The 24,060-nt window shown below is 60.8% G+C and overlaps 2 protein-coding genes across 2 annotated transcripts; one reads left to right on the top strand and one right to left on the bottom strand.

The window, feature by feature from the left end:
• The first annotated feature begins 1,993 nt into the window (after nt 1-1,993).
• Nucleotides 1,994-5,436, top strand: TMEM106C (transmembrane protein 106C). The gene is made up of 8 exons (XM_063179259.1): nt 1,994-2,054; nt 2,503-2,753; nt 2,881-2,944; nt 3,297-3,456; nt 3,537-3,677; nt 3,823-3,872; nt 4,119-4,172; nt 4,487-5,436. The coding sequence occupies exons 2-8, from the start codon at nt 2,561-2,563 to the stop codon at nt 4,596-4,598; spliced, it is 774 nt and encodes a 257-aa protein (XP_063035329.1). The 5' UTR covers nt 1,994-2,054; nt 2,503-2,560; the 3' UTR covers nt 4,599-5,436.
• A 1,672-nt stretch (nt 5,437-7,108) lies between these two features.
• Nucleotides 7,109-23,754, bottom strand: LOC134431278 (collagen alpha-1(II) chain-like). The gene is made up of 46 exons (XM_063179258.1): nt 23,612-23,754; nt 22,892-22,908; nt 22,652-22,684; nt 22,504-22,536; nt 22,330-22,383; nt 22,076-22,180; nt 21,673-21,750; nt 21,423-21,467; nt 21,287-21,340; nt 21,143-21,196; nt 20,990-21,035; nt 20,844-20,905; nt 20,695-20,748; nt 20,499-20,543; nt 20,303-20,356; nt 20,161-20,205; nt 19,989-20,042; nt 19,810-19,908; nt 19,616-19,660; nt 19,164-19,262; nt 18,748-18,801; nt 18,148-18,255; nt 17,931-17,984; nt 17,733-17,831; nt 17,095-17,148; nt 16,833-16,931; nt 16,697-16,750; nt 16,500-16,553; nt 16,240-16,293; nt 16,073-16,126; nt 15,940-15,984; nt 14,926-15,024; nt 14,734-14,841; nt 14,592-14,645; nt 14,353-14,406; nt 14,084-14,137; nt 13,948-14,001; nt 11,696-11,788; nt 11,328-11,381; nt 11,114-11,221; nt 10,945-10,998; nt 10,720-10,827; nt 9,664-9,952; nt 9,212-9,399; nt 8,426-8,668; nt 7,109-7,800 (listed from the first exon to the last, which is right to left on the bottom strand). The coding sequence occupies exons 1-46, from the start codon at nt 23,694-23,696 to the stop codon at nt 7,654-7,656; spliced, it is 3,597 nt and encodes a 1,198-aa protein (XP_063035328.1). The 5' UTR covers nt 23,697-23,754; the 3' UTR covers nt 7,109-7,653.
• Between the last annotated feature and the right edge of the window lie 306 nt (nt 23,755-24,060).

The raw sequence follows: 24,060 nt of genomic DNA, 5'->3' as shown, positions 1-24,060 counted from the left end.
CGCGGTTTTTGTGCCGCTCCAGCCTGGAAAAAGGGATCGGCGGGGCTGGGAGAGGAGGAGGAGGATGGCCCGGGGATGTGGAGTGGCAGGAAGTGGGATCTCCCGATCTTCATGGAATGGTTTGAGTCGGAAGGGACCTTCAGGATCGTCATTGCCACCCCCGCAATTGTCGCTGCACGGGGCTTGGAGCACCTGGGAGGGCGGCACCAGTGGGACAAACGGGGCTGGATGAGCTCCGAGATCCCTCCCAAAAAATCCTGCGATTCCACGATCCCGTTTCAGGGCTCAGAAATCCCTGAAGGACACACGGAAAGCAGGGGGAAAGCCCCAGCCCGGTATTTCCCGGTCCTTGGAGCAGTGATCCGTCATCCCGGGGATGGGTCCGGGCTCGCCCCATTCCGGGAGAGCGGAGATTTCCCGGGAAGCGCTTCCACAATCCCGCCTGCTGGCTGGAAAAGGGGCTTTTCCCCCTTCCGCCCATTCCCGCTGGGTTTGGGGGCAGAAAAAATCTGCTAAAAAACCCAGGATCTAACCCAGGACGCGACAGGAGGCGAGGGGAGGCTGCGGGGGGAATTTTCGCTTCTTTCCCTGCTCTGGGGATTCTCTGCGGGGTCGAGCTCGTCCCAAGGGACTGGCAGGGATTTCTGCTTTCCCAATCCCTCTTCCTTCTCCTTTCCCAGCCCTTCTTCATGCCGCAGCCCCCGGGACGGTGCGGGAAGGAAGGAGAGCAGGGAATTCTCCCCCCCCGCCTGAAATTTCGCTCCTGGGAAGGAGAGAAGAAATGATCCATAAAATTTCCATGGGATACGTCTCCCGCGGTCGGGCAGGAGGTGCCTCTGGAGCTCGCAAAATATTTTAATTTTGCCATTAAATTTATTTTGGTAGTTTGGATAATTGGGAGGGATTTCTTTTCCCATCGTTTTTCTCTGGGGTGTGCTGGAGGAAAGTCCCACGGGAGGGAATTTATTGAAGGAAAACGGACCCTGGAGCTGTCGGGGCTGGGGGGGAGGTGAGAGGGAATGCCCTGGGGGCGTTTCCCCAGAAATTGAGGGGGGCTGGAGGTGATGCTAGGCTGGACCGGGACAGGGGGCTCGGACCGCTCGGGACAGGGGTCTCGGACCGCTCGGGACCGCTCCGGATGGGGACAGGGGAGCTCGGACCGCTCGGGACCGCTCCGGACCGGGACAGGGGGCTCGGACCGCTCGGGACCGCTCTGGACCGGGACAGGGGGGCTCGGACCGCTCGGGACAGGGGGCTCGGACCGCTCGGGACCGCTCCGGACCGGGACAGGGGGCTCGGACCGCTCGGGACCGCTCCGGATGGGGACAGGGGAGCTCGGACCGCTCGGGACCGCTCGGGACCGCTCCGGATGGGGACAGGGGAGCTCGGACCGCTCGGGACCGCTCGGGACCGGGACAGGGGGGCTCGGACTGCTCGGGACCGCTCGGTGCCGGTGTGGGCCCGCTCCGTGCTGGGAGCAGGGCTCTCCCACTGGTGCGGCCCGAGTCTGTACTAGTGTGAGGGGGCTCATACTGGGACAGCGATCCCCAAACTGGGGCTCCTGAGCACCACACTGGTTCAAGCTTCCCCCACCGCGCATGCGCGCTCATGACGGGACCCCCCCCCTCCCCCCCCCCGCCGCGCGCACGCGAGCGAGTTACGTCACGCCCCGCCTTGCCCCGCCCTGCCACGCCCAACCGGAATCACGCCTTGCTTCCGCGCGTGCGCGAATCTGACCACGCCTATCACATGCAAATGAAGGGTGTGGTCGCTGACCACACCTCTGACAATTGGCGCGTGAGCTTTGGGTTAAATGACGGGGCGTGGCTCTCTACGCTCCGCCCTACAATGTGACGTTTGTCTCACTAGATGGGCGTGGTATTGGTAACCACGCTCATCTCACGTGAGTGGAAAAATGGGCGGGGTCATATGAGTCTCCGCCCACACCCACCTCTCAGTTGCCATAGCGACGGCGGCTGCGCGCGGGGACGGGGGCGGGGCCGCGGCGGCGGCGGGAGAGGGGCGCCTCCTGGCGGAGAGCGCTGAGGGAAGGGGTCTGTGAGGGGCGCGCCGGGACACGGGGGCTCTGAGGGAGGGGGTCCCGAGGGTGGGAGTCTGTGAAGGGGAAATTCCTGAGGGAGGGCGTCTCTGAGAGAGGGGATCTTCAAAGGGCGGTTCCTGAGGGAGGGGGACCTTGAGGATGAGGGAGTCTCTGACATGGGGTCCACAGTGGGGCCTGTTCCTCTCGGGGGGTCTCAGGGGCTCTGGGCTGTTCCTGAGGGGACGCGCCGAGCCCCGGGGCTGTGTTTTGGGGCGGGGGCTGCCTGAGGAGATGCTGCTCTCAGTGGAGGAGGGGGTGCCTGGGCAGCGCTGGGTTTTGGGCAGCTGGAAATGGAGCCCATCAAGGTGTCCCCTTCTCCAAGGAAGCCCCCTGTGGATGGGGATACTTTGTGGTGGCTTTGGGACTGTGGCTTAGAAATGGCTCAAAACCCCCTTCAACAGCCCAGAGCTGCTCCTGCCGCCTGTCCCAGGTGACACAGCCGTCCCCATCACCGCCACCATGGGCTCTGTGCGTTCCCTGTCCGCCGCCAGCGCCGCCCCGAGCCGCAGGAAGGCCGAGGCTGAGGAGGAGGAGGAGGTGTTGGTCAGCCAGGAGCCCGTGCAGGACGCGGCCAAGAGTCCCTACATGGAGTTCACGGGCCAGGACAGCATCACCTGCCCCACCTGCCAAGGCACCGGCCGCATCCCCTCAGGTGGCTGCTCCTCTGGGGCCTAAAATCCCCAAAATCCGGCTCTAAACAACAAAAAAAAAGTCACTTTTTATGTGTTATTCCCATAAAAGGTCACTTTTTAATGTGTTATTCCCATTTTGCTTCCCAGAGCAGGTGAACGAGTTGGTGGCTCTGATCCCCTACAGCGACCAACGGCTTCGTCCTCAGAGAACGTAAGGGAGGAGTTCTTTTATTGCTTTAGGGGCTATTTTCACCCCAAAATACAGGGTTTAAAGTGTGATTTTAAATATTTCTACCATGAGTACCACGAACTCACTCCCACCTTCCATCCCCTCACTGGAGTTTTGGGAGCAACTGCAAAAAGACCCCAAAAATGCTGCTTTGGTTGCTCATTACCCAACCCCAAATGTGCAAAGGGAGGATTTTGAGCCATCTTGATATTAAAAATGTGACAGCAGCTCTTGGGTGCCTCTTCCAAGGAAACCAAACAGGGGGTGGGGTATTTTAGGATCCGAATCTTGCAGAGGAGGTGAAGAATTTAATTTTTTTTTTTTTTCCCCCCAGGAAACTCTATGTGCTGCTCTCAGTGCTGCTCTGCCTGCTGCTGTCTGGCCTGGGGGTTTTCTTCCTGTTCCCCCACTCGGTGCTGGTGGATGATGATGGCATCAAAGTGGTGCAGGTGTGGTTTGACAGGAAGAACTCCGCTGTCCTCCTGGCCATCACGGTAAAGTTTCCATGGATTTGGGAAAACAAACCCCCAGGGGAAGGAGCCAGCGAGGTCAGGGTTGTTTTTGTCCCCTCCAGGCCACGCTGAGGATCAGGAATTCCAACTTCTACTCGGTGGCAGTGAGCAGCCTGAGCAGCCAGGTGCAGTACATGAACACCGTGGTGGGCAGGCAGCAGCTCACCAACGTCTCCAGCATCCAGCCCCTGAGGGACAAACTGGTACTGACTGGGAGCTCTGCGAGTTCACCTCGTGATTTCAGTGCCCAGGGGCCACAGCTGCTTTTGCTCTGTGCGTTCCCTCAGAAATGGGGTTGAAAGGTGATGAAGCTGCACTGAAATCTGATTTTTTTCCGCTCTGTTGCAGGTGAATTTCACCGTGAAGGCAGAGCTGGGTGGATCCCTGTCCTATGTGTAGTAAGGATTTACTGCTCCTTGGAGATACCTGGGGAGGGAGAGGGTTGGAGCTGCTTTGATTAAAATTTGGGGAATTAATTGTAAGTCACTCACTTTTCCTGGTCAATTCCTTTGCCAGGAATTTTCTCAAGGTGCTGTGAGATGGTTTTGTTAACACCAAAGTGAAAAATACCAGCAGGAGCTGCCAAAAAATCCCAAATTCCTCAAGTTTCTCACTTGCTGACCAATTTCCTTGATCTTTTCCAGTTTTTTCTGCACTTTGCCCAAGGTGAAGGTCCACAACATCGTGATCCTCATGAGGTGGGTGCCGCTCCTGGAGCTCTTTTCCCACCTTAAAGATTCTGTTCTGTGGTTCCTGAATCCCTGGGGAACTCCAGCCACGGATTTGGGCCCTAGGGAGAAAATCCTGCTTGGATTTTCCCCCAAATCCACCTCAGGGTCAGGTTTTAATCCAGCCCAGGGTGGGTAAATATGGGGTGGAGCACACGGCTCCTTCCCGAGGCTGCAATCCCCACCTTTTCACCAAAACCCGCCGGAATTTGGGGTGTTTTTTTTGAGGAAAAGAGGAGTCTGTGATGAACCCAAACCTCTGAGTTGTCCCTTTGCCCTGCCAGGACCTCGGTGAGGCTCTCCTACATCGGCCACAGCGCCCAGAGCACCCTGGAGACCTTCCACTACCTGGACTGCAGCTCCAACTCCACGGCGCCGGCCCGGGGGACGCCCTGAGGGCGCCGCGGGGACCGCGAGTGGCTCTGCGGGGACAGACCCGGCGCCGCCTCCGCCGCCCTGCCGGGGGTGCTCCTTCCCTTCCTTCCTGCCGAGGAATCCGCAACCGAGGGCTGAAATCCCAGAGATGTGCAGTGCTTTGCACCTGTTCTGGGAGCTTGGCACCGTCAGGGTGTTTTGGGGTGAATTGGTTTAATTTTTGAGAGTGAATGGGTTTATTTTTTTCAGGGAAAATGAGTTTGTTTTCCTGCTCAATGGTGGCAGCACCTCAAGACCCCAAAAAAGAGAGAATTCCCACCTGGCATGAGCCTCTGTTACGCCCTTGGAAGGAGCCAAAGGAACCCAAGTCTTTGGAATAAATTTCTCCCTCATTTTCCCCCTGTGGCTCCGACCCCTTTGGCATCCAGAGGCTCTTCCCTGGGGTTTGAAATCCGGGAATTTGCTGCTTTTTGTGCTCCACTTCCCAAAGCAGCGGGGATTGGAGGGGGTTCTGTGGGAGGCTGGGATTCCAAGGCCTCCCTGCCGGGAGCTGGACATTCCTGCCAGCCGCTATCCCGAGCAAGGCCCAGCTGCCAGCCCGGCCCCCGCAGCCCTTTGGCATTTTGCCCCTTTTTGGGAGGTTTTTTCTGGAATTTCAGCCCTCCTTTCCCGTGGGATTTGGGAGCCAGACACAGCTACATGGGAGGGGATCCTTCCTCAATGGGAAAATGACTGGATTTTGGGATGACAGTGGCACAAAATCCACACTCTGCTCCCTTTTCCAGCAAGAGATTCCTGCCCCTGCAGCATTTGTAGGGCTGAATTCTTCTGAAATCAATAAACCTGATTTGGATCTTTCCATGTGCTGTCCTTTATTTTTTTTAAAGAAAAGCTCTGGATTTGTCCTAAATCCAGTGCTCTGCTGGGGTTGCTCCTGTGGTGTTTTTTGCCCAAAAATCCCTGTTTTGCTGATGGATTTCCGCAGAATCCCAGAATGGGTTGGAGGATGCTAAAACTCCTCCCCAGCGATGGGGAATCCTCTGGGAATTCCATCCTGGGGCCTCCCTCCCCTCACAGGGAGAAATTCCTTCCCCAAATCCCACCCAAACCTCCAGACCCCAGTGGGAAGCCCCTCCCCACGTCCTGTCCCTCTGTCCTTTATCCCGGGTCTGTCCCGGCTCTCCTGAGAGGTCACCCTGGAGCCTTCCCTTCTCCAGGCTGGAAAATCCCATTTTTCCCAGCCCTTCCCAGGAATTTTGGGGGGAAAATGAGGGGGGAAAAAACTCGACCAGGTTCCTGTTCCCAGCTGGGACGGGTGCCCAGAATCCCAATCCCAACCTCCTTCCCTGGTGACCAATTCCCACTGAGTTTTCCCTTTTTTTTAGGAAAAGGAAGAAATCCCAAACTTTGCTTTGTCTCCAGTTTCTTCCCCTCCTGGCTGGGTTTAATCCTGATTTTCTGGGGGCCTCCCCTCATTCCCTTTCCCCCTCTTTGCCCCCAGCCCCATCCCACTTTTCCAAGGATCCTGGAGGGTTTTTTGGGGGGGCAGCCCCCAGGAGGGACCCCCGAATTTTCTGCTTGGCTGCACCAGGAGGGGAAGGATTTAACCCCAAACCCTTGGTGCAGAGCCCCCATCATTAGGAGAGCGTCTCAAAGGGCACTTTTGGATGGAAAATCCTCTTTAATCCCCCAATCCTCCTTAATGAATTTCCCCTGCCAATGTTTTGGTGCTTGGCCACAACTGGCAGCTGCTGCACTTGAAGCTGGGAGGGTTTAAAACTCAAATTCTGCCCCAAAATGGCTTTTTTTAAAGCTGTTTTTAAAAATCTTTTTGTTATAATTTCTCCAAGAGAAGCTTTGCCATCCACAGAGGCAAAAAGAGGAGATTTGACCCAAAAGAATTGGGGTGAAACTCAGGAATTCCTCATCCAGGAGCTGTCTGGGGCCTCTTGCAGGAGAGATCTGAGCAGGTTTGGGCCTCTTCGGGGTCACTGGGCTGATTTTTGTCAAGATCATTAAAAAAATCCCATTTCTGAGCCTTTTGCTTGTAATGAACAGCCTGGCAAGGAGAGGAATTTCCATGTGGGATTTTTTGTGGCACAGCAAGAGTGGAGTCTCCTACTTCCAGTGCTGCAAAACAGCCCCAAAATTGAGTTTTTGCAGGTAGAAAACAGGATAAAATTTGTAGGGAGGAGGGGACAGCCGCCCCTTGCCCTGGTGACACCGAGATTGTCCCAATCCTAATTATAGGACAAGAATTCCACAATTAAATCTCCTGCTTTTCCAAAAGTATCTACTTCAAAATTTTTCACTTTCAAATTTTTCCTTTTTTTTTGGCTTTTCTGGGGGATTTCGCCCCCCTCTTCCCCCTTAGCTTGAAGTATCCCAACCCAAAAAATGTGCAATTTTAACCCAAAATGAGGACTTCAATAGGATTTTTTCCCAACCTAAAGAACTTTATGGTGGTTGAAATGGGGAGGAAATATTTAAATTACTGCAAACACACCCAAAAGAAAGAGACTCAACTCAACTTTTACTTTCGACCAAAAGTTTTTTTTTTAGGTTTTTTTTTCATTTTATACCAACAGATGTTAAAAAATACAGACTTGTTTTACAATAATAGCACCATTTTTTGATTTTTTTTGTGTGTTTTTTAACTCATATTATACATGAACACTCCTGCTGAGGGGAAAGGGGAAAATTCAGGGTGAGGAGGGGATTTTTGATACCTGGATTGGTGAAATCCCATTTTTTTTTTCAGGGAAAAAGGGATCACTGACATTCCCACCTCCACCTGACCTCAAAAACAGGTCTTCCAGGAAGAGAATAAATAAATATTAATGGGTTTTTCCTTTGATTCTGGTGTTGGGATGAGGTGGTTGCTCCCTGATTCGGGGTGAGCCCTTTCAGTGCAGAACTTCTCAGCTCCTTTTTGGGGTGGATCCCGTTTCTTGTGGTTTTTTTCTTTTTTAAAGGAATTGGGCCGGGCTTTTTAAAAAAACAAAAACCAAACCAAACAAACAAAACCCACGACAACCAAAAACAAACAACCACACCAAAAAAATCCTTTTTTTTTTTACAAGAAGCAGACGGGGCCGAGGTCAACCCCAAACTCCTGCTCGGGTCCCCCAATGTCCATAGGTGCAATGTCCACGATGGGCAGGCGCGAGGTCTTCTGCGAGCGGTACTCAATGACAGTCCTGCCCCACTTCCCCGTGTGTTTCTGAGGGAAAACAGGCAAAATTGGGGTCATTTAACCTGTTACATCCTCACCAAACCCTTCAAATCCCAGTTGGAACCCACATTTGTCATCAGGCATAGAGAGGCCCCAATTCTTGGTGTATTTATAAGGAAAAAAATGGGTGAAAATGGGGTTATTTAATCCTCCAGAACTCAGTTTGAGCCCAAATTTATCATTAGCATTGGAAAAATTGAGTTATTTAATCCTCCATAATTTTCCTAATCTCAGTTTGTGCCCCAAATTTATCATTAGCATTGGAAAAATGGAGTTATTAAGCTCCTAGAACCTTCCCAATCTCAGTTTGAGCCCCATTTCATTGTTAAACCAAGAAGGGCCGCGTTTCTCAGTGTATTTCTAGCGGGAAAACACTGGAAAATGGGGTTTGGAGTCCCCATCCCTGAAGCACCACAGCCAGCTGGTGGTGTTACCCAAATCCTGGCCGTGGTGACACAAGATGCTGTCCCCTCACGGGTTGGTGGCACTCGATGACCAGACGCTGTCACCTCCCAGATCACTCTCTCTGACCTCCCAGGTTCCTCCCCACGTGGTGAACCCCGCGATTTACGGATTTGCCCCGATTTGCCCCTCTCTCCCTCCCGGCACGCACCGTGCAGCCGTCCTCCAGCACGCTGTAGGTGAACCTGCTGTTGCCCTCGGCGCGGATCTCGACGTCGTTGGAGCCCTGGATGAGCAGCGCCTTCCTCAGGCTGCCCGACTCCTCGTCCAGGTAGGCCACGCTGTTGCGGCAGTGGTAGGTGACGTTCTGGGAGCCCTCGGTGGACAGCAGCCTCAGGAAGGTCATCTGGATGTTGGCTGTGTTGGGTGCCAGCTCCTCAGCGCCGTAGCTGAACTGCAGGGGGGAGGGAGGCTTTCAGATGGCTTTTTTGGGGAATTTCAGGCTTTTTTGGGGGTATTTTTGGGGAATTTCCACAGTTTGCTTTCCCAGACCTGGAAACTGTCATGGCCTGATGCCAAGATTTCCGTCAAAGTCTCTAAATCAACTGGTTCTGGTACAAAACCCATCAATTTCACCTCAAGGGAAATCCTATCCAAACCCTATCAATTTCACCCCAAAGAAGGACATCCCTCCAGGATTTACATAAAGTCCACTGGATCCACCAGTTCTGATCGAAACACCCCCTATTTCACCCCAAGGAGGGACATCAACTCCAAAGTTTCAGTAAAATCCCCTAAATTAACCGTTTCTGATCCAACAACCACCAGTTCCACCCACAGGACGGACATCAGCTCCAAAATTTCCATATAAGCCTCAAATCACCCAATATCTGATAGTACCACCAAAAGTTCCACCCCCAAGAAGGTAATCAGCTCCAACTCTTCTGTGAAACTCCAGGTACCCTGTTTCCCCTCCGTGCCCATCCCAGACACCCACGTGGAAGCCGCCGTTGATGGTCTCGCCGAACCAGACGTGCTTCTTCTCCTTGGCCTTGCTGCTCCACCAGTTCTTCCTGGGGATGCTGCCGGGGCTGGGGTACACGCACGTCTCCCCCGTGGCCATGTTGCAGAAGACCTTGATGGCGTCCAGGGTGCAGCCCTGGTTGGGGTCGATCCAGTAATCACCTGTGGACCGAGGGCGTGGGGTCAGTGAGTGACCGCCTGTGGTGGGGTCAGCGTGGGCCTTGGTGGCCGGGAGGGTGGTGGAGGAGACAAGGAGGAAGAGGGGGACACAGGGATGGAGGCAGGGATGGACACAGACGGACGCAGGGATGGACACAGAGAGACAAAGGGATGGACACAGGGACAGACACAGATGGACAAAGGGATGGACACAGGGATGGACACAGATTGACAGGGATGGACACAGGGCCGGGACCTCTCTCTCACCGCTCTTCCAGTCGGGGTGGCAGAGTTTGATGTCTCGGCAGGTCCTGGCCGGGTTCTTGCGGGAGCCCTCGGGGCTGCGGATGCTCTCGATCTGGTTGTTGAGGGCTTTGAGGGTGGCGTCCACCTCGGCGTCGTGCGGCCGCAGCCCCGGCGCCGCCTCGTCCGCCCGCATGTAGCGCCCGGGGTCGGGGCCCTTCTCGGGCTGCCCCAGCCCCGCGAACGCCGACATGTCGATACCGGTGCCGGGGGGCCCGGGGGGGCCGGGCGGGCCGGGGTTCCCGGGAGGACCCTGTGGGAGGGAGGAGCGGTCACGGGGTGATCGGCCGGGACTTGGATCCCTCTGTTTCCCCGCTGAATCCCACTGCCCCCCACAGGATCCCTCTGTGGCAGGATCCCTCTCTCTCGCAGGATCCCTCTGTGGCAGGATCCCCTCTCTCTCGCAGGATCCCTCCCCTCCTGGATCCCCTCTCTCTCGCAGGATCCCTCCCCTCCTGGATCCCCTCTCTTCCTGGATCCCTCCCCTGCAGGATCCCCTCTCCTCCTGGATCCCCTCTCCTCCTGGACCCCCTCCCCTCCTGGATCCCCTCTCTCTCACAGGATCCCCTCCCCTCCTGGATCCCCTCTCTTCCTGGACCCCCTCCCCTCCTGGATCCCCTCTCTTCCTGGATCCCCTCTCTCTCACAGGATCCCCTCTCTCTCGCAGGATCCCTCCCCTCCTGGATCCCCTCTCCTCCTGGATCCCCTCCCCTCCTGGATCCCCTCTCTCTCGCAGGATCCCTCCCCTGCAGGATCCCCTCTCCTCCTGAATCCCTTCCCTCCCAGATCCCCTCTCTCTCACAGGATCCCTCTCCTCCTGGATCCCCTCTCCCCTCCTGGATCCCTCCTGTTCCCCACAGGATCCCTCTCCTCCTGGACCCCTCCACTCCTGGATCCTCTCTCCTCCCGGATCCCCTCTTCCCGTGAGATCCCTCTCCCCTCGGATCCCCTCGTGGATCCCCTCTCTCTCACAAGGATCCCTCTCCTCCCGGATCCCCTCTCCCCGGTGTCCCCGCTCACCGCAGGGCCGGGCTCGCCGCTCCTCCCGCGGGGTCCAGGGGGGCCGATGGGTCCGGGCATCCCATTGGAGCCGTCCTTGCCTGAGGGGCCTACTGGGCCGGGGGGACCCTGAAAAACCCCAAACAGGGCTCAGGGCACAGCAGGGATGGGGTTGCCACCTCCAGGCGTGGCTCCAGTCCAGGGGTGGCTCCTTTCCCCTTTTTCCCCCAAAATTCCAGGACTTACCCTGGGCCCGGAGGGACCTGCGGGTCCGGCAGCGCCCTGGTCTCCAGAAGGACCCTGGGAAGGACAGGAGGATGGAGGATTTGGGGTCCCACAGGAGATGTGGGATTGGGGTGTGGGATGAATGATTTGGGACCTATGGGGGGCTGTGGTCCCAAATCCCAGCACTTACGGGGGGCCCAGGCAGCCCCTGGAGCCCGGTGAAGCCCCGGTGTCCCTTCAGGCCGCGCTCTCCAGCCTCGCCTGCCTCGCCTTTGTCACCGCGCGGCCCCTGGGGACCCTGCAAGGGGGACACGGCGGGTCAGGAGTGGGGGTGATCCCAAACCAGGGTGCCAAGCTGCGATCCCAAACTGGGATCCTAGGAATTCCAGGTGGGACTCACTCACCGGCATCCCCCGGGCGCCAGCGGGGCCAGAGGGACCCATGGGACCCTGAGCACCCTGTGGGAGAAAGGAGGGCAGTCAAAAACAGCGGGAATGGGATTTGAGGTGTGGGAATGCGGGGTGTGAGATTTAGCGTTCCCAGCTGCCCAGGGCACTGCAGGTGTTCCCAGTTTTATCTCCTGGGGTGCCCAGCTCATTCCCAGCTCCAGCCCCTGGAGCTCCCAGCCAGATCCCAAACCAGGAATCCTCAGGAAGTCGCTCGGAGCTGCTCCTGGTGCCATTCCCAGATGATCCCAAACAGCTCCATGGCGTGGATGTGGGATGATTCCCAGTAATTCCCGTCTTCCCCCATCCCGAGGTGTCCCACTCACCGTCTCTCCCCTGTCTCCCTGTTTTCCAGTGGGTCCCACGGGGCCGGGAGCTCCGGGAGCGCCGGGAGCGCCGGGAGCGCCCACGGGGCCGGTCTCACCACGATCGCCCTGGGAACAGGGAATGGGGTCAGGAATTCTGGCATAACGGGAATTCCCAGGAATTCCGGCCTTTGAGAAATCCAAGATGAGCTCACCTTCACTCCTGCCGCCCCATCCCTGCCCGGGGGTCCATCAGCGCCGGGATTTCCCTGGGAAAAGAGGAGGAATTCAGCTTTTGCCTTTGGGATGGGGGGAAAACTCCTTTATCCAGGCAAAATTCTATGGGGAAAACGTGCTGGGATTTTCTGGGATCAACCTAAAGGCTGTCTCCACCCAGGGTCAGCCAGGGATCCATCCTGGATATTCCAGACATTCCTAAATTTCTTACCTCCCTTCCAGGCTCTCCAGCTGGTCCAGTCAGCCCAGGGGGTCCCACGGGCCCAGGGGGTCCCCGGTCACCGGCAGATCCAGGTGCTCCCTGTTTTCCAGGCTCTCCCTAAAAAACCAGGAAACCCCCCCGTGAGTGTGTCTGGGTGGACTGAGGGCAGAAAAGCAGCAGGGAACCAGGAGAGAGGGAGGGAATCCAAACCCCCCTCGGCCACAGACTTTCCCCAGAGCTCAGGGGGCACAAATTCCCGATGGGAAAAATGTAAAAATTTGTATGGAAAACGCGTCTCGCTGGCATGGCCGTGCCAGTGGGGAAAAGCCTTAGGAGATTTTGGGACACTTTTTTGGCATGGAAAGAGAATCAAGAAAGTACTGGGATGGGGATGAGCAGCTTCCACCACTCCCCACCTCCCGAAATCCTTCCACACCACGAAACTGCCTCTGATGTGCTCCCATTTCTTCCCAGATTTTGGGATTTTTTTGGTGTTTGGGGTTTTTGTGTGTGTGTTTTTTAGGGTTTTGCTCACCGAGGGTCCGGGCAGCCCCGGGAAGCCGCGCTCGCCGCGCTGCCCCGGCAGCCCCACGATGCCGCGCTGTCCTGCCAGCCCCTGGGGGCCGGGGGGCCCGTCCGGACCCTGCGGGGACACAAGGCGAGGGGAGGGGAGGGGTCAGCGCCGCTCGGGGGCTGGCGGAGGGGGCGGGGGCGGCGTCCCCAAATCCCAAATACCGCGGGGCCGTCCTCGCCGGGCTCGCCCTTCTCGCCGGGGGGGCCGGCGGGGCCCTGCAGCCCCGGGTCCCCCGCTCGGCCCGGGGGTCCCGCGTCGCCCCGGGCGCCCTTGGGGCCGTCCTTGCCCGCGGAGCCGGGGGGTCCGGGGGGTCCGGGGTTACCCTGCAGGAGAGATCGGGGTTAGAGGGGTTTCCATATTCCTGATCCATCCCTGAGCCGTGCCTGATCCCGTTCCCGATCCATCCCTGATCCCAGCCCTGGCACTGTTCGAGGATTGGGGAGCACTGGTGATGCCTCTTGGGAAGGGCTGGGTGGTGGCACCCGGGGGTGCCTTTGGTTCGGGGACATCGTGGGGAGCTGCCCGGCCCCCGAAGCTGGGGGCAGCGATCCTGGCTGATCCCGACTGGCCCGAATGATCCCAGAGCTTCCCGAGCGATCCCGACTGCCCCAAAATGAGCTGTTCCCACATGATCTCGGTTTTTCCTCAGGGATCCCAACTGACCTGAGCAATCCCTGATCTTCCCAAGAGATCCTGGCTGCTCCCAGTGATCCCAGTTCCCCCCCAGTGACCCCAGTTCCCCCCAGTTGCCCCCAGCTCACGTTGGGGCCGGGGGGTCCGACGCGCCCGGCGGCTCCAGGGAATCCGGTGGCTCCCTGGGGACGGAGGCAAGAGGGGGTCAGAGCCGGCTCCTCCCCCACTCCCCTCCCCCCTCTCCCCTCCCCTCCCCCCACTCACCGGGGGTCCCTGAGCGCCCCGGGCTCCTTTGGGACCGGTGACACCTGTGGGACCCTGGGAAGAGGCAGAAAACCAATCAGGACACTCAGGACCTGGAGATTCCTGGGATGAGGGACCCCCACAAGGGCTCAGCCCCGATTGTGGGGGTCTCGGCTGGACCCACCTGCGGTCCAGGAGCCCCGGAAGGACCCTGAGGCCCGGGGGCTCCGGCATCACCCTTCTGGCCAGGCTCGCCTTGCTCGCCCTTGGCTCCGGGCTGGCCATCAGCACCCTGGGAAAGAGTCGTGGTCAGTGGTCAGCGGCCACTGGGGACGCTGGGATGGACTGGGGACAGAACTGGGATGGGCTGGGGACAGAACTCACTGGGGGTCCAGCGAATCCAGCAGGGCCGGGGGCTCCGGGCTCTCCACGCTCTCCCTGTGGGGGAAACGGGGTGAAAATCAAGGGAATGGGGCCAATGTGGCACTGCCAGTACCAGGGGGGGACAGGTGGCACTTACGGGGGCACCGCGGGCTCCGGCGGCTCCGGACGGGCCGGGGGGGCCAGACTCGCCCTGGAAAGGAAGGAAAGGAAGGGGGAGTTGTGGGGGATGGATGGGGTCTGTCTGTGTGGGGCTGCCCCAGGGATTGGGTGGGATCTGCCCCAGGATCAGGTGGGATCTGCCCCAGGGATCGGGTGGGATCTGCCCCAGGATCAGGTGGGATCTGCCCCAGGGATTGGGTGGGATCTGTCCCTGTGGGAGCACTGGTGGGGCCACCCCGGTCTCACCTTCTCGCCGTTGGGGCCAGCCGGGCCGGGGGGGCCGATGGGACCGGTCAGACCCTGTGGGGACAGAGGGGACAGTGAGGTCACCAAGGCCCTGGGTAGCCACCATGGACATCCCTCACCAACCACCATGAGGAGGAGGCCACCAAGAGCATCCCTGGCTGGCCACCACGGGCACCTCTGGCTGGCCACCAAGAGTGCCCTTGCTTGGCCCCTTCTCACCCCGTCCCTGTCCCACTCACGCGAGCTCCGTCCTTTCCAGGGGCTCCCTCAGGTCCTTTCTCTCCAACGTCTCCCTGTGGGGTGGCACAGGGCCAGCATGAGCCCAGCTGAGCCCTGGTGGCACTGGTGGCACCCCGTGCCCCCCATGTCACCGTCACTCACCCTGTCGCCCTTGGGACCGGCGATGCCAGCGGCTCCTCTCTCCCCGGGCATCCCCTGCAGCCCCGGGGGTCCCTGGGCGCCGTTGGGGCCGGCGGGGCCGGTGGCACCCTAGAGCAGCAAAGGGACATTATTGGGGTGTCACCCCCCGCGGTGGCACCGCCATCGGCGCTGTCCCCTCCTTGTGTCACCCACCTTGGGTCCGTCGGTGCCGGGGGTGCCGGGGAGGCCGCGGGGCCCCTGCAGGCCCTGGGCACCGGGAGAGCCGCGCTCGCCGGGGAAACCGCGCTCACCCTGGGGACAGAGGGGACAGCTCAGCGGGGACAGTGGGGACAGCTCAACAGGGACATGGGACACGGACACGGGGACAGCTCAGCGTGGACAGTGGGGACAGCTCAGCGGGGACACAGGGACAGGGGGACAGCTCAGTGAGGACAGTGGGGACAGCTCAACAGGGACATGGGGACACGGACACGGGGACAGCTCAGCGGGGACAGTGGGGACAGCTCAACAGGGACATGGGGATGGCTCAGTAGGGACAGGGGGACAAGGACATGGGGACAGCTCAGTGGGGACATGGGGACAGGGGGACAGCTCAGCGAGGACAGTGGGGACAGCTCAACAGGGACATGGGGACACGGACACGGGGACAGCTCAGCGGGGACAGTGGGGACAGCTCAACAGGGACATGGGGATGGCTCAGTAGGGACAGGGGGACAAGGACATGGGGACAGCTCAGTGGGGACATGGGGACAGGGGGACAGCTCAGCGAGGACAGTGGGGACAGCTCAACAGGGACATGGGGACACAGGGACAGGGGGACAGCTCAGCCAGGACAGTGGGGACAGCTCAACAGGGACATGGGGACAGGGGGACAGCTCAGCAGGGACACGGGGACCAGCAAGGACACGGGGACATGAACATGGGGATGGCTCGGTTGGGACATGGGGACAGCTCAGCGGGGACATGGGGACACCGTGGGGGTGGCACCAGGGGATGGGGAGGGCACTGTCCCATGCTACCCTGGAGGAACTGGGATGAGGATGGAACCAGCATGGATCTGGTGGCCCTGGGTGGGCACAACCAGGCCCTCCAAAGTCCCCGTGGGATGAACACATCCCCAAATGGGAGGACAGGTGACACTGGCCCCTAAAAGCCCCCCACAGGGGACACTCTGTGACCCACCCCCAGGTGACAGGTGACACTTACCCTGGGACCCACGAGCCCGGGGGCTCCGGCTTCTCCAGGAACGCCCTGTGGGAAGGGGACAAACGGGTTTGGGGTCAGACCTGAGGGATCTGGGGGATCCTGACCCCACCTGGGGGGGACTGGGGAGTCTCACCTGGTCTCCAGGTTTGCCGCTCTCGCCGGGGGGACCTGGTGGCCCTGGCAGTCCCTGGGAGGGGACAGGAGCCATGTGAGAACAGTGACAGCAGGACCCTGGGGGTTGGGGTGGCATCACCCCAAACCCCAAACGCCAAATCCCAAACCCCAAATCCCTGAGCTCACCTGGAAGCCGGAGGGGCCGGGGGCTCCTTGCTCTCCCCTCTCCCCTGCCGGGCCCTGTGGGATGGACGCTGCTCAAGGACCCCAAAAACCTTTGGGATTTCAGACTTCCCCCACCCCAAGAGTTTGGGGATCCCACAAGGCCCCAGCACCACAGGGGCTGAGGATTTGTGGGTTTTGGGATCCCCCAGCAGATCCAGGGGGGCTTTAGCCCAAATCTGGCATTTTTAGCCCCAGTCCTGAGCTCGCCCAGTTGCACTCACAGCAGGTCCTGGGGGTCCGGCGGCTCCGGTCTCTCCATCCTTGCCAGGAAGTCCCTGAGGAGATGGAAAACTGAGCCCCAAATCCCATAATGCCTATTTCCCCCCTTCCCGTGCCTCAGTTTCCCCCTTTGGGGGCTTTTAGGGTGGAGTGGCACCAAAAGGTGAATTTTTGGGGTTTGTGTGACAGAAAACCTCACCCTCAGCCCCGGTGCTCCAGGAAGTCCTTTTTCACCAGCTTTTCCAGGCTCGCCCTAAACAAGGATGGAGGATTTGGGGTTCTGGCCCCAGGCAGAACTCCCGGGTATTTTTAGAGGGAAAAGGGTCCTCACTCACATTGGCACCTTTGGGACCAGGGAACCCCATAACGCCAGGTTGGCCCCGAGCCCCCTGGGGGCCGGGGGGTCCGGGACGTCCGTCCTCGCCGGGGGCACCCTGTGGGGACAGCAGGGTCAGTGGGGCCAGGAGCCCACCCCAACCACAAACCACCCCCAACCCCAAACCTCCCCAACCCCAAACTCCAAACCCCCTTTGACCCCAAACCACCCCAAACCCCAAACCACCCCCAACCCCAATTCCTTTATGGGGTGTCACTCACTGTGGGGCCGACTTTGCCTTGGGGCCCAGCATCCCCGGGGCGACCTGTGAGACCCTGTGGGGACAAAAAGGGTTTGTAGTGTGACCATGACCCCATGGCCGTGGGGTGACCCCCAAAGGGCACCCCAAAGAGCAAGGAACCCCAAGGAGGGGTTTTGGGAACCCCAAATGCACCTTGGGAATCTGAAAGAGCATCTGAATTAGCAGACAGCATCTTAATTAACCACAGAGTTTCTTAATTAGCACCAAAGAGTGCCATGAGACCAAAAAAGGTCTTAATGCCAAAGGGCATCTTGGCTAACCCCAAAGGGGCCTTATTGACCCCGAAAGCTCCTTAAACAGCCCCAAAAGCACCTTGAACAACCCTAAGAGCATCTTATCAACCCCAAAGCACCTTATCAACCCCCAAAATCTCCTTAAACCAATCCCAAAATCACCCCACTGACCCCAAAATCATCTTGACCACCCCCAAAACCACCCTTACCAATCCTAAAAGCACGTTAGTGACCCCAAACCCACCTTCACCACCCCAAAATCAGCTAATTGACCCTAAGAGTGCTTTAACCACCCTCAACCCCCCCGACCCAGAGCCCACAGGTGCCCCCCTGTCCCGTGTTTGGGGTCACTGCTGTCCCTCACCCTGGCTCCAGGCAGGCCGGGCTCTCCGGGGCGTCCGGGGTCGCCGGTGGCTCCTTTGGGGCCGGCCAGGCCGGCGGGGCCGCGCTCGCCCGGGGCTCCCTGCGGGGCGTTTGGGGTCAGTGTGGGGGATTTGGGGTCAGTGTGGGGTCACTTTGGGGTTGTCACCCCCGGGACACCCGCGGTGTCCCCAAGTCCCACCTTGGGGCCGGCCAGCCCATCCTGCCCGGGGAAGCCGCGGTTGCCAGGAGCTCCCTGTGGGGGAAGACGAGGATTTGTAGGGTCAGGGGAGGGTTTTAGGGCTGAGTGAAGGAGTTTTGGGATCGGGGTCAGTTTTTGGGATCAGGGTTATTTTTTTAGGGTCAGGGTCATTTTTTTGGGATCGGGGCCGGTATTTGAGGCTGAGGGCACCACAGACCCTCTCTCCAGGTGGCCCCAAAGGTCCAGCAGCTCCGGGTTCTCCACGGGCTCCTCTCTTCCCTTCCTCCCCGGCCGGTCCGGGGGCGCCCTGGGGTCCTGTGGGGCCCTGAGGGCGAGGAGGAAAAGGGGTCACAAGGAGCCTTCATCGCCCCCCTGGCCCCCCCGGGAACAAACCCCATAAACCCGAGTCCCCTCGTGCCCCCCCCGTCCCCGCTGGCGCCGGGCGCGGCGGGGCCCCATTGATGGTGGTTAATGAGGCGAGGGGGGAATGTCCCCAAGGGGGGGGACGGCCCCACGGGGGGACACCGAACACTGCGGCCATTGTCCTTCTGTCCCCCGGCCACTGTCCCCCCGCGGGGGGGCGGGGGGGACGCTGCTGCCCCAAGGGGCCTCGTTAGGGGAACGGCTCATTAGGGCCGAGAGGCACCGGAGGAGAGAGAGGGGCCGGGATGGACACTGGGGGGGACACCGGGGTGGGATGGACACTGGGATGGATACTAGGATGACCAGTGAGGGGCTGGGACTGGACACTCCATGGACAGGGAGGGCTGGGGTGGACCCCCGGCCGGGGGATCTGGCGTCCCCCAGCCCGACTCACCGTCTCTCCTTTGGGTCCCTGCTCGCCTTTGAATCCCGCGATGCCGGGCTCGCCCTGATGAGGGGGGACAGAGTACAGTGTCCCCACAGCTGTCCCCACCCCGTCCCTGGCCTGGCCTCCAGGTCCTTGTCCCCATCCCATCCCGTCCCGTCCCATCCCAATTTCCACTCCTAGTGTTCCCTTAGGGGTCAGGGCCGGGTGACCCAGGAGTGACCCGGGGGTGACTCTGGGGAGGGGACGCCCAAAGGGAAAAGGTGTGAAGGGGGCGTGGCCTGGGTATAAAGGGGCGTGGTCATTCGCTGGTGGATGGGCGTGGCCAAAGGGCGTGGCGTGGTCAGTGGACAGGGCGTGGTGAGGGTCCGGGCGCGGTCACCGGGCGTGGCCGTGTCCCCGGGGGGACATCGAGGGTCTCTCACCGTCTGTCCCTTAGGGCCCAGCGGGCCGGTGGCTCCCTGGGGTCCGGGTGGGCCGCGGGGGCCGGGGAATCCTGGAGCGCCGGCGATGCCTGGAGCGCCCTGCGGACACCGGGGGACATCAGGGACCCGCCACAGCCCTCGGTGTCTCCAGCGTCACCAGTGTCCCCACTGTCCCCATCTCTGCCGGCAGTTGCTGTCCCCCTGCAGCTCAAATCCCACCCTGTCCCTGCAGCTCCAGGGTCCCCAATACCCCCCAGTGTCCCCACATATCTCTGTCCCCCAGTGTCCCCCATCCCTGAGTGCCCCACGACCCCCAGGGGACCCAAATGTCCCAAAATGCCAGCACAGCCCTCCCTGGGCACCCGCTCCTCACCACGGCCCAGTCCCTGTCCCAACAGCCAGGGGCTCACTGGGACATCCCTGTCCCCATCCCTGTCCCTGTCCCCACTCACCGCCGACCCCTTCGCTCCGGGGATGCCATCGGTCCCTGGGTTCCCCTACAAGAAAACCTCGCTGAGCTCCGTGCCTCAGTTTCCCCGGATCCGGCCCCGTCCCCGCCGCTCCCAGCTCTTGGGACAACGCCGGGGGACAAAGCCACCGGGGCGAGGGAGCAAAGCCACCAGGGCGAGGGGACACAGGCACTTACAGGGGCGCCGGCGGGGCCGGGCGAGCCGGGGGTCCCGGATTCCCCGCGGGGGCCCTGGGCACCCTCGGGTCCTCGCGCTCCGGTGGGACCCGCTTCACCCTGAGGGGGAGGTGACCGAGAGGCTCAGGGGTCACATCGGGACCCTGCTGTCCCCACCGGGACAATCCCTGTCCCCTCACCTTGGAGCCGGGGGCGCCGGGGAAGCCGGGGGCTCCTGCGGGGCCGACGGGACCCTGGGGGCGAGAGGAGCGTGAGGGTCCCCCCGGGCTCCGGGGGGCCTTGGGGCACCCCGCTGTCCCCTCGGGGGGGCGACACAAGGGCGGGGGTCGCGCCAACCCCCCCCGCACTTACCGGGGGTCCGGCCGGGCCCGGGAGGCCGTCGTTGCCACGAGCGCCCTGTGGGGAGACGGTGCCGGGGGTGAGGGGGGGTCCCCAGGGCGGGGGTCGGGTCCCCCCCGCCGCCCCCAGATGCCACCGGTGCCACCGCACTCACCGCAGCGCCCGAGGGGCCCGGGCGTCCTCGCTCTCCGGGCAGCCCGCGGGGACCCTGTGGGGACAGAGAGCGACACGTGAGGGTGACAGAGGTGAGGGTGACAGAAGTGAGGGTGACAGAGGTGAGGCCGGGGTTGCTGGCCCTGGCCGAGCCCACCCGGCCGTGCCTCAGTTTCCCTCTGGCAGCGCGCACTCACCATGGGGCCGGGGGATCCGTTCTCGCCGGGGGAGCCGGACTCGCCCTGCGGGGAGGGACACAGGTGACACGGGGCGGGGACGGTCTCCTGGTGCTACGGGGACGGCCACCAGAGCCAGGGGACTGCCACCCCAGCAGGGGACAGCCACCGCACCCCAGAACCGTCCCCAGCCCCAGGCACCGCCACCCCCTCTCACCTTGGCTCCAGGTGCTCCCGCCTCTCCCTTGGCGCCGTCCAGGCCGGGGTAGCCCTGGGGACAGCGACACGGCGGGGGTGTGACAATGACAGAGCCGCTCCGGGGGGACGCGGGGACAGGGAGGGGACACGCGGGGGACACGCACTCACCCGGTGGCCTTTGACTCCAGGCAGGCCGGGGGTCCCGGGGAAGCCACGAGCGCCCTGCGGGCAGCGGAGAAGGGACAGTTGGGGACAGGGAGGGGACAGCGGTGGCTTTGTGGCGGGGCCACCGGTGCCACGCTCACCTGGGGGCCGGGGGGGGCCGCGGTCACCGGATTTCCCGGGTTTGCCAGTCTCGCCCTGCGGGGAAAACGGGATTTTTCAGGGGTTGGGGACACAAAAATGTCACTTTTTGTCCCTTCTCAGCCCGGCTGCCACCGCGGCTGAATGTCACCAGTGTCACTCACGTCGTCACCGGGTTTGCCAGGAGGTCCCGGAGGTCCCCGGGGACCCATCGGACCCTGCAGAGGACAAAGAGGCGGCGATGAGCGGCACTGGGGGCTGGCAGTGCCCGGGTTTGGGGACGTTTGGGGACGTTAGGGGACACTCACAGCAGCGCCGGGCTCGCCGGGCTCACCGGGGTTGCCTTGGAATCCTTGGGGACCCTGCGGGGACAAGGGGACATGAGCGGGGGTGGCCCCAGCCGGCCCGGCCAGCCCGAAATGTGAGGAGGGGGGCTATACTTACGGGGGAGCCGGAGGGGCCGGGGGGGCCGCGGGGTCCCATGGGGCCCTGGGGGACACAGAGATGTCACACGGCGGGGGCGACACCGGCTGGGGACACCCCCGGAGCCACCAAAGACCCCCCAAAACTGGGGGTCCTGGAGGGGGGTCCCAAATGGGATCGGTTTGCACAGGGGTGGGGAGGGGTTTGGGGGGAATTGAGGGGATCTGGGGGGGTTTCATGGAAATTTGGGGGGATTTTGGGGTGCCATTACCATGGGTCCCTGCATGACGCCCATCTGAGCCCCTCCAGCCTTCTCATCAAAGCCCCCAGCCATCTGAGCCGCGAAGTTCTGCCAGGGAAAGGAGGCTCAGCACCCCGGAGACCCCCCCAAAAAAGCCCAAATTCCCCTCAGAAAAACCCAATTCTCATTAAAATCCCCCCAATTCCTATCGAAATCACTGCTACCGCACTCAAAACCCATCCAAATTCCCTCAAAACCTCCCCAAAGCTCCTCAACCACCTCAACCCCCTCCCAAAATCCCCTCCCAACCCTCCTCAATTCCCACCAGACTCTCACGAAACCCCCGCAAATTCCCCTCCACGCCCCCAAATCTCCTCAATTTCCCCCCAAACCCCCCAAACCCCATCTCCCCCCCCTCCCCCCCAATACTCACCCCTCCCCCGAGGCCGGGGGGTCCCGGGGGTCCGGGGGGCCCGGGGGGGCCGGGGTTTCCTGGGGTTCCGGGCTCCCCATCCCTGCCCCGGGGGCCGGGGGCGCCCTAGGATGGAGAGGGGGGACAAAGAAAGCGATTTTGGGTGAGTTCTCAGCTGATTTTTGCGTTTTTTGGGGGAGGTCAAAGAGGATTTTACGTTTTCACAGAGGATTTTGGGTATTTGAGAGGACTTTTAGGGGTTTTGGGGGTCTCACCTTCTCGCCCTTCTCACCGCGGTCCCCTCGCTGTCCCTGCTCACCTGCGGGGCCCTGGGGGGGAGGAACAGGATGGGGGGGGGGGGTCAGGAGTCCCCTCCCGCCCCTCCCCCCCTCTCCCAAACACCCTCCCCCAAAAATTCCAGAGATTTCCCAGCCCGGAGCTGCTCCCACCTGCGGGCCCGGGGGTCCTGGGGGTCCTACGACCTGTGGGGACACAAAAGGGGGGGGCATCAGGACTGGAGGGGTCCCAGCCCCTTTGAGGGGTCTCCCAGCCCCGCCCCTCCCACCTCAGCCCTTTTTGGGGTCTCCTCCCACTCACATCTTTGATGTCACCGGGTTCACCTTTCTGTCCCTGCAAAGAGAAGCCAAGGGTGAGACCCCAGAACTGCCCCAAAATTCCTCTCTCTGACCCCCCAAGGGCCCAAAACTACCCCAAGATTGCTCTGTCTGACCCCCCGTGATGAGCAGAAAACTGCCCCAAAAGCCCCCACCAAATTCCCAATTTTGGCCCACCAAAACCACCCCAAAATTCGGGACAATTGCCCCCATATTCACTCACCTTGGGGCCAGGCTTCCCTGTAGGAAAAAAAAAAAAAAAAAAAAAAAAAAAAAAAAAAAAAAAAAGAAAAGTAAAGAGAAATTAATGGGGAGGGGACACAAGAATTTGGGGTGGGGGCAACACGAGGTGGCTCCGTCCTGGTCGGGCTGTTGGGACAGACTGGGGGGCACTGGGGGCTCCCCCAAAGCAGGGCCAGCAGCGAGGGGCTCGAGGGGGCTTCTTGTAGGGGTTTGGAGGCTTTTTGCTTTTTGGGGGTGCTCAACCCTTTAATCCCCCCCAGCTGGGGCAGGGAAGGGTTAAAAAAAGGCAACTTTGGGGGTTTTGGAGGTTTGGGGGAAGTGGGTTTAGGGTTTTCTTTCACTTTGGGGTGAAATTCCACAATTGGGAACACTGCTTGGGGCTGTCTGTGGGGTTTCCATTCATTTCGGGGTGCATTCCCACAATTTCGGGGGATTTCCACCAAAGCCCTTTTGCTAGGGGTGCAAAATCCCCTCCTACCACCCTTTCCCCCATTTTTTTCTGTCTAACCCCCCCCCCCCAAAACCTCCAAATTTTCAACCAGGGCTAAAAACCTCGATGATTTTTCCCCTGGGGCCGATTTTTCCCCGTTGTTTTGGGGTGAAGTTGCCTTTTCCCTGCGCTGCCGCATGGATGGCGCCATCCATGGCCGGGTAATTTATTTATTAATTCTCTAATGAAGGGAAATAAATAAATTACAACCGCTGGGCTGCTCGGTGGGGCAAATGGGGCAGCACTCTCCGAAGGGGATCTCGGGGCTGGGGCAGTCCCGCAGCTCCTCGCACATGATCTCGTCGCACAGCACCGTCCCCGTGTCGCACACGCAGATCCGGCACGGCTCCGGCTTCCACACGTCCTTGTCGCTGTAGCGGTGCCCGTCCTGCAGGCAGCTGCCAGCCTCGGCTGCGGGGACAGCGCGGGGACAGCGTGGGGACAGCGCGGGGACAGCGCGGGGGAGGCGGTGGCGCTGCCAGGCTCGCTGTGAGCGCGGCGGGGAGGAGGAGGAGGAGGAGGAGGAGGAGGGAGGGGGACGCCAGAGGGGCCCCGCAGCCCCCAGTGAGGGGGGACAGCTCGGGCACAGCTCGGGGACAGCCAGGAGGGGGTGGTGGCACTGCCAGCCCCGTCCTGCAGGCAGCTGCCAGCCTCGGCTG

Source organism: Melospiza melodia, chromosome 31 (assembly GCF_035770615.1).
Source record: "Melospiza melodia melodia isolate bMelMel2 chromosome 31, bMelMel2.pri, whole genome shotgun sequence".
Classification (NCBI taxonomy): Eukaryota; Metazoa; Chordata; class Aves; order Passeriformes; family Passerellidae; genus Melospiza; species Melospiza melodia.
Note: the sequence above shows the minus strand (reverse complement) of the source record. Positions and strands in the feature narration are given on the sequence as shown.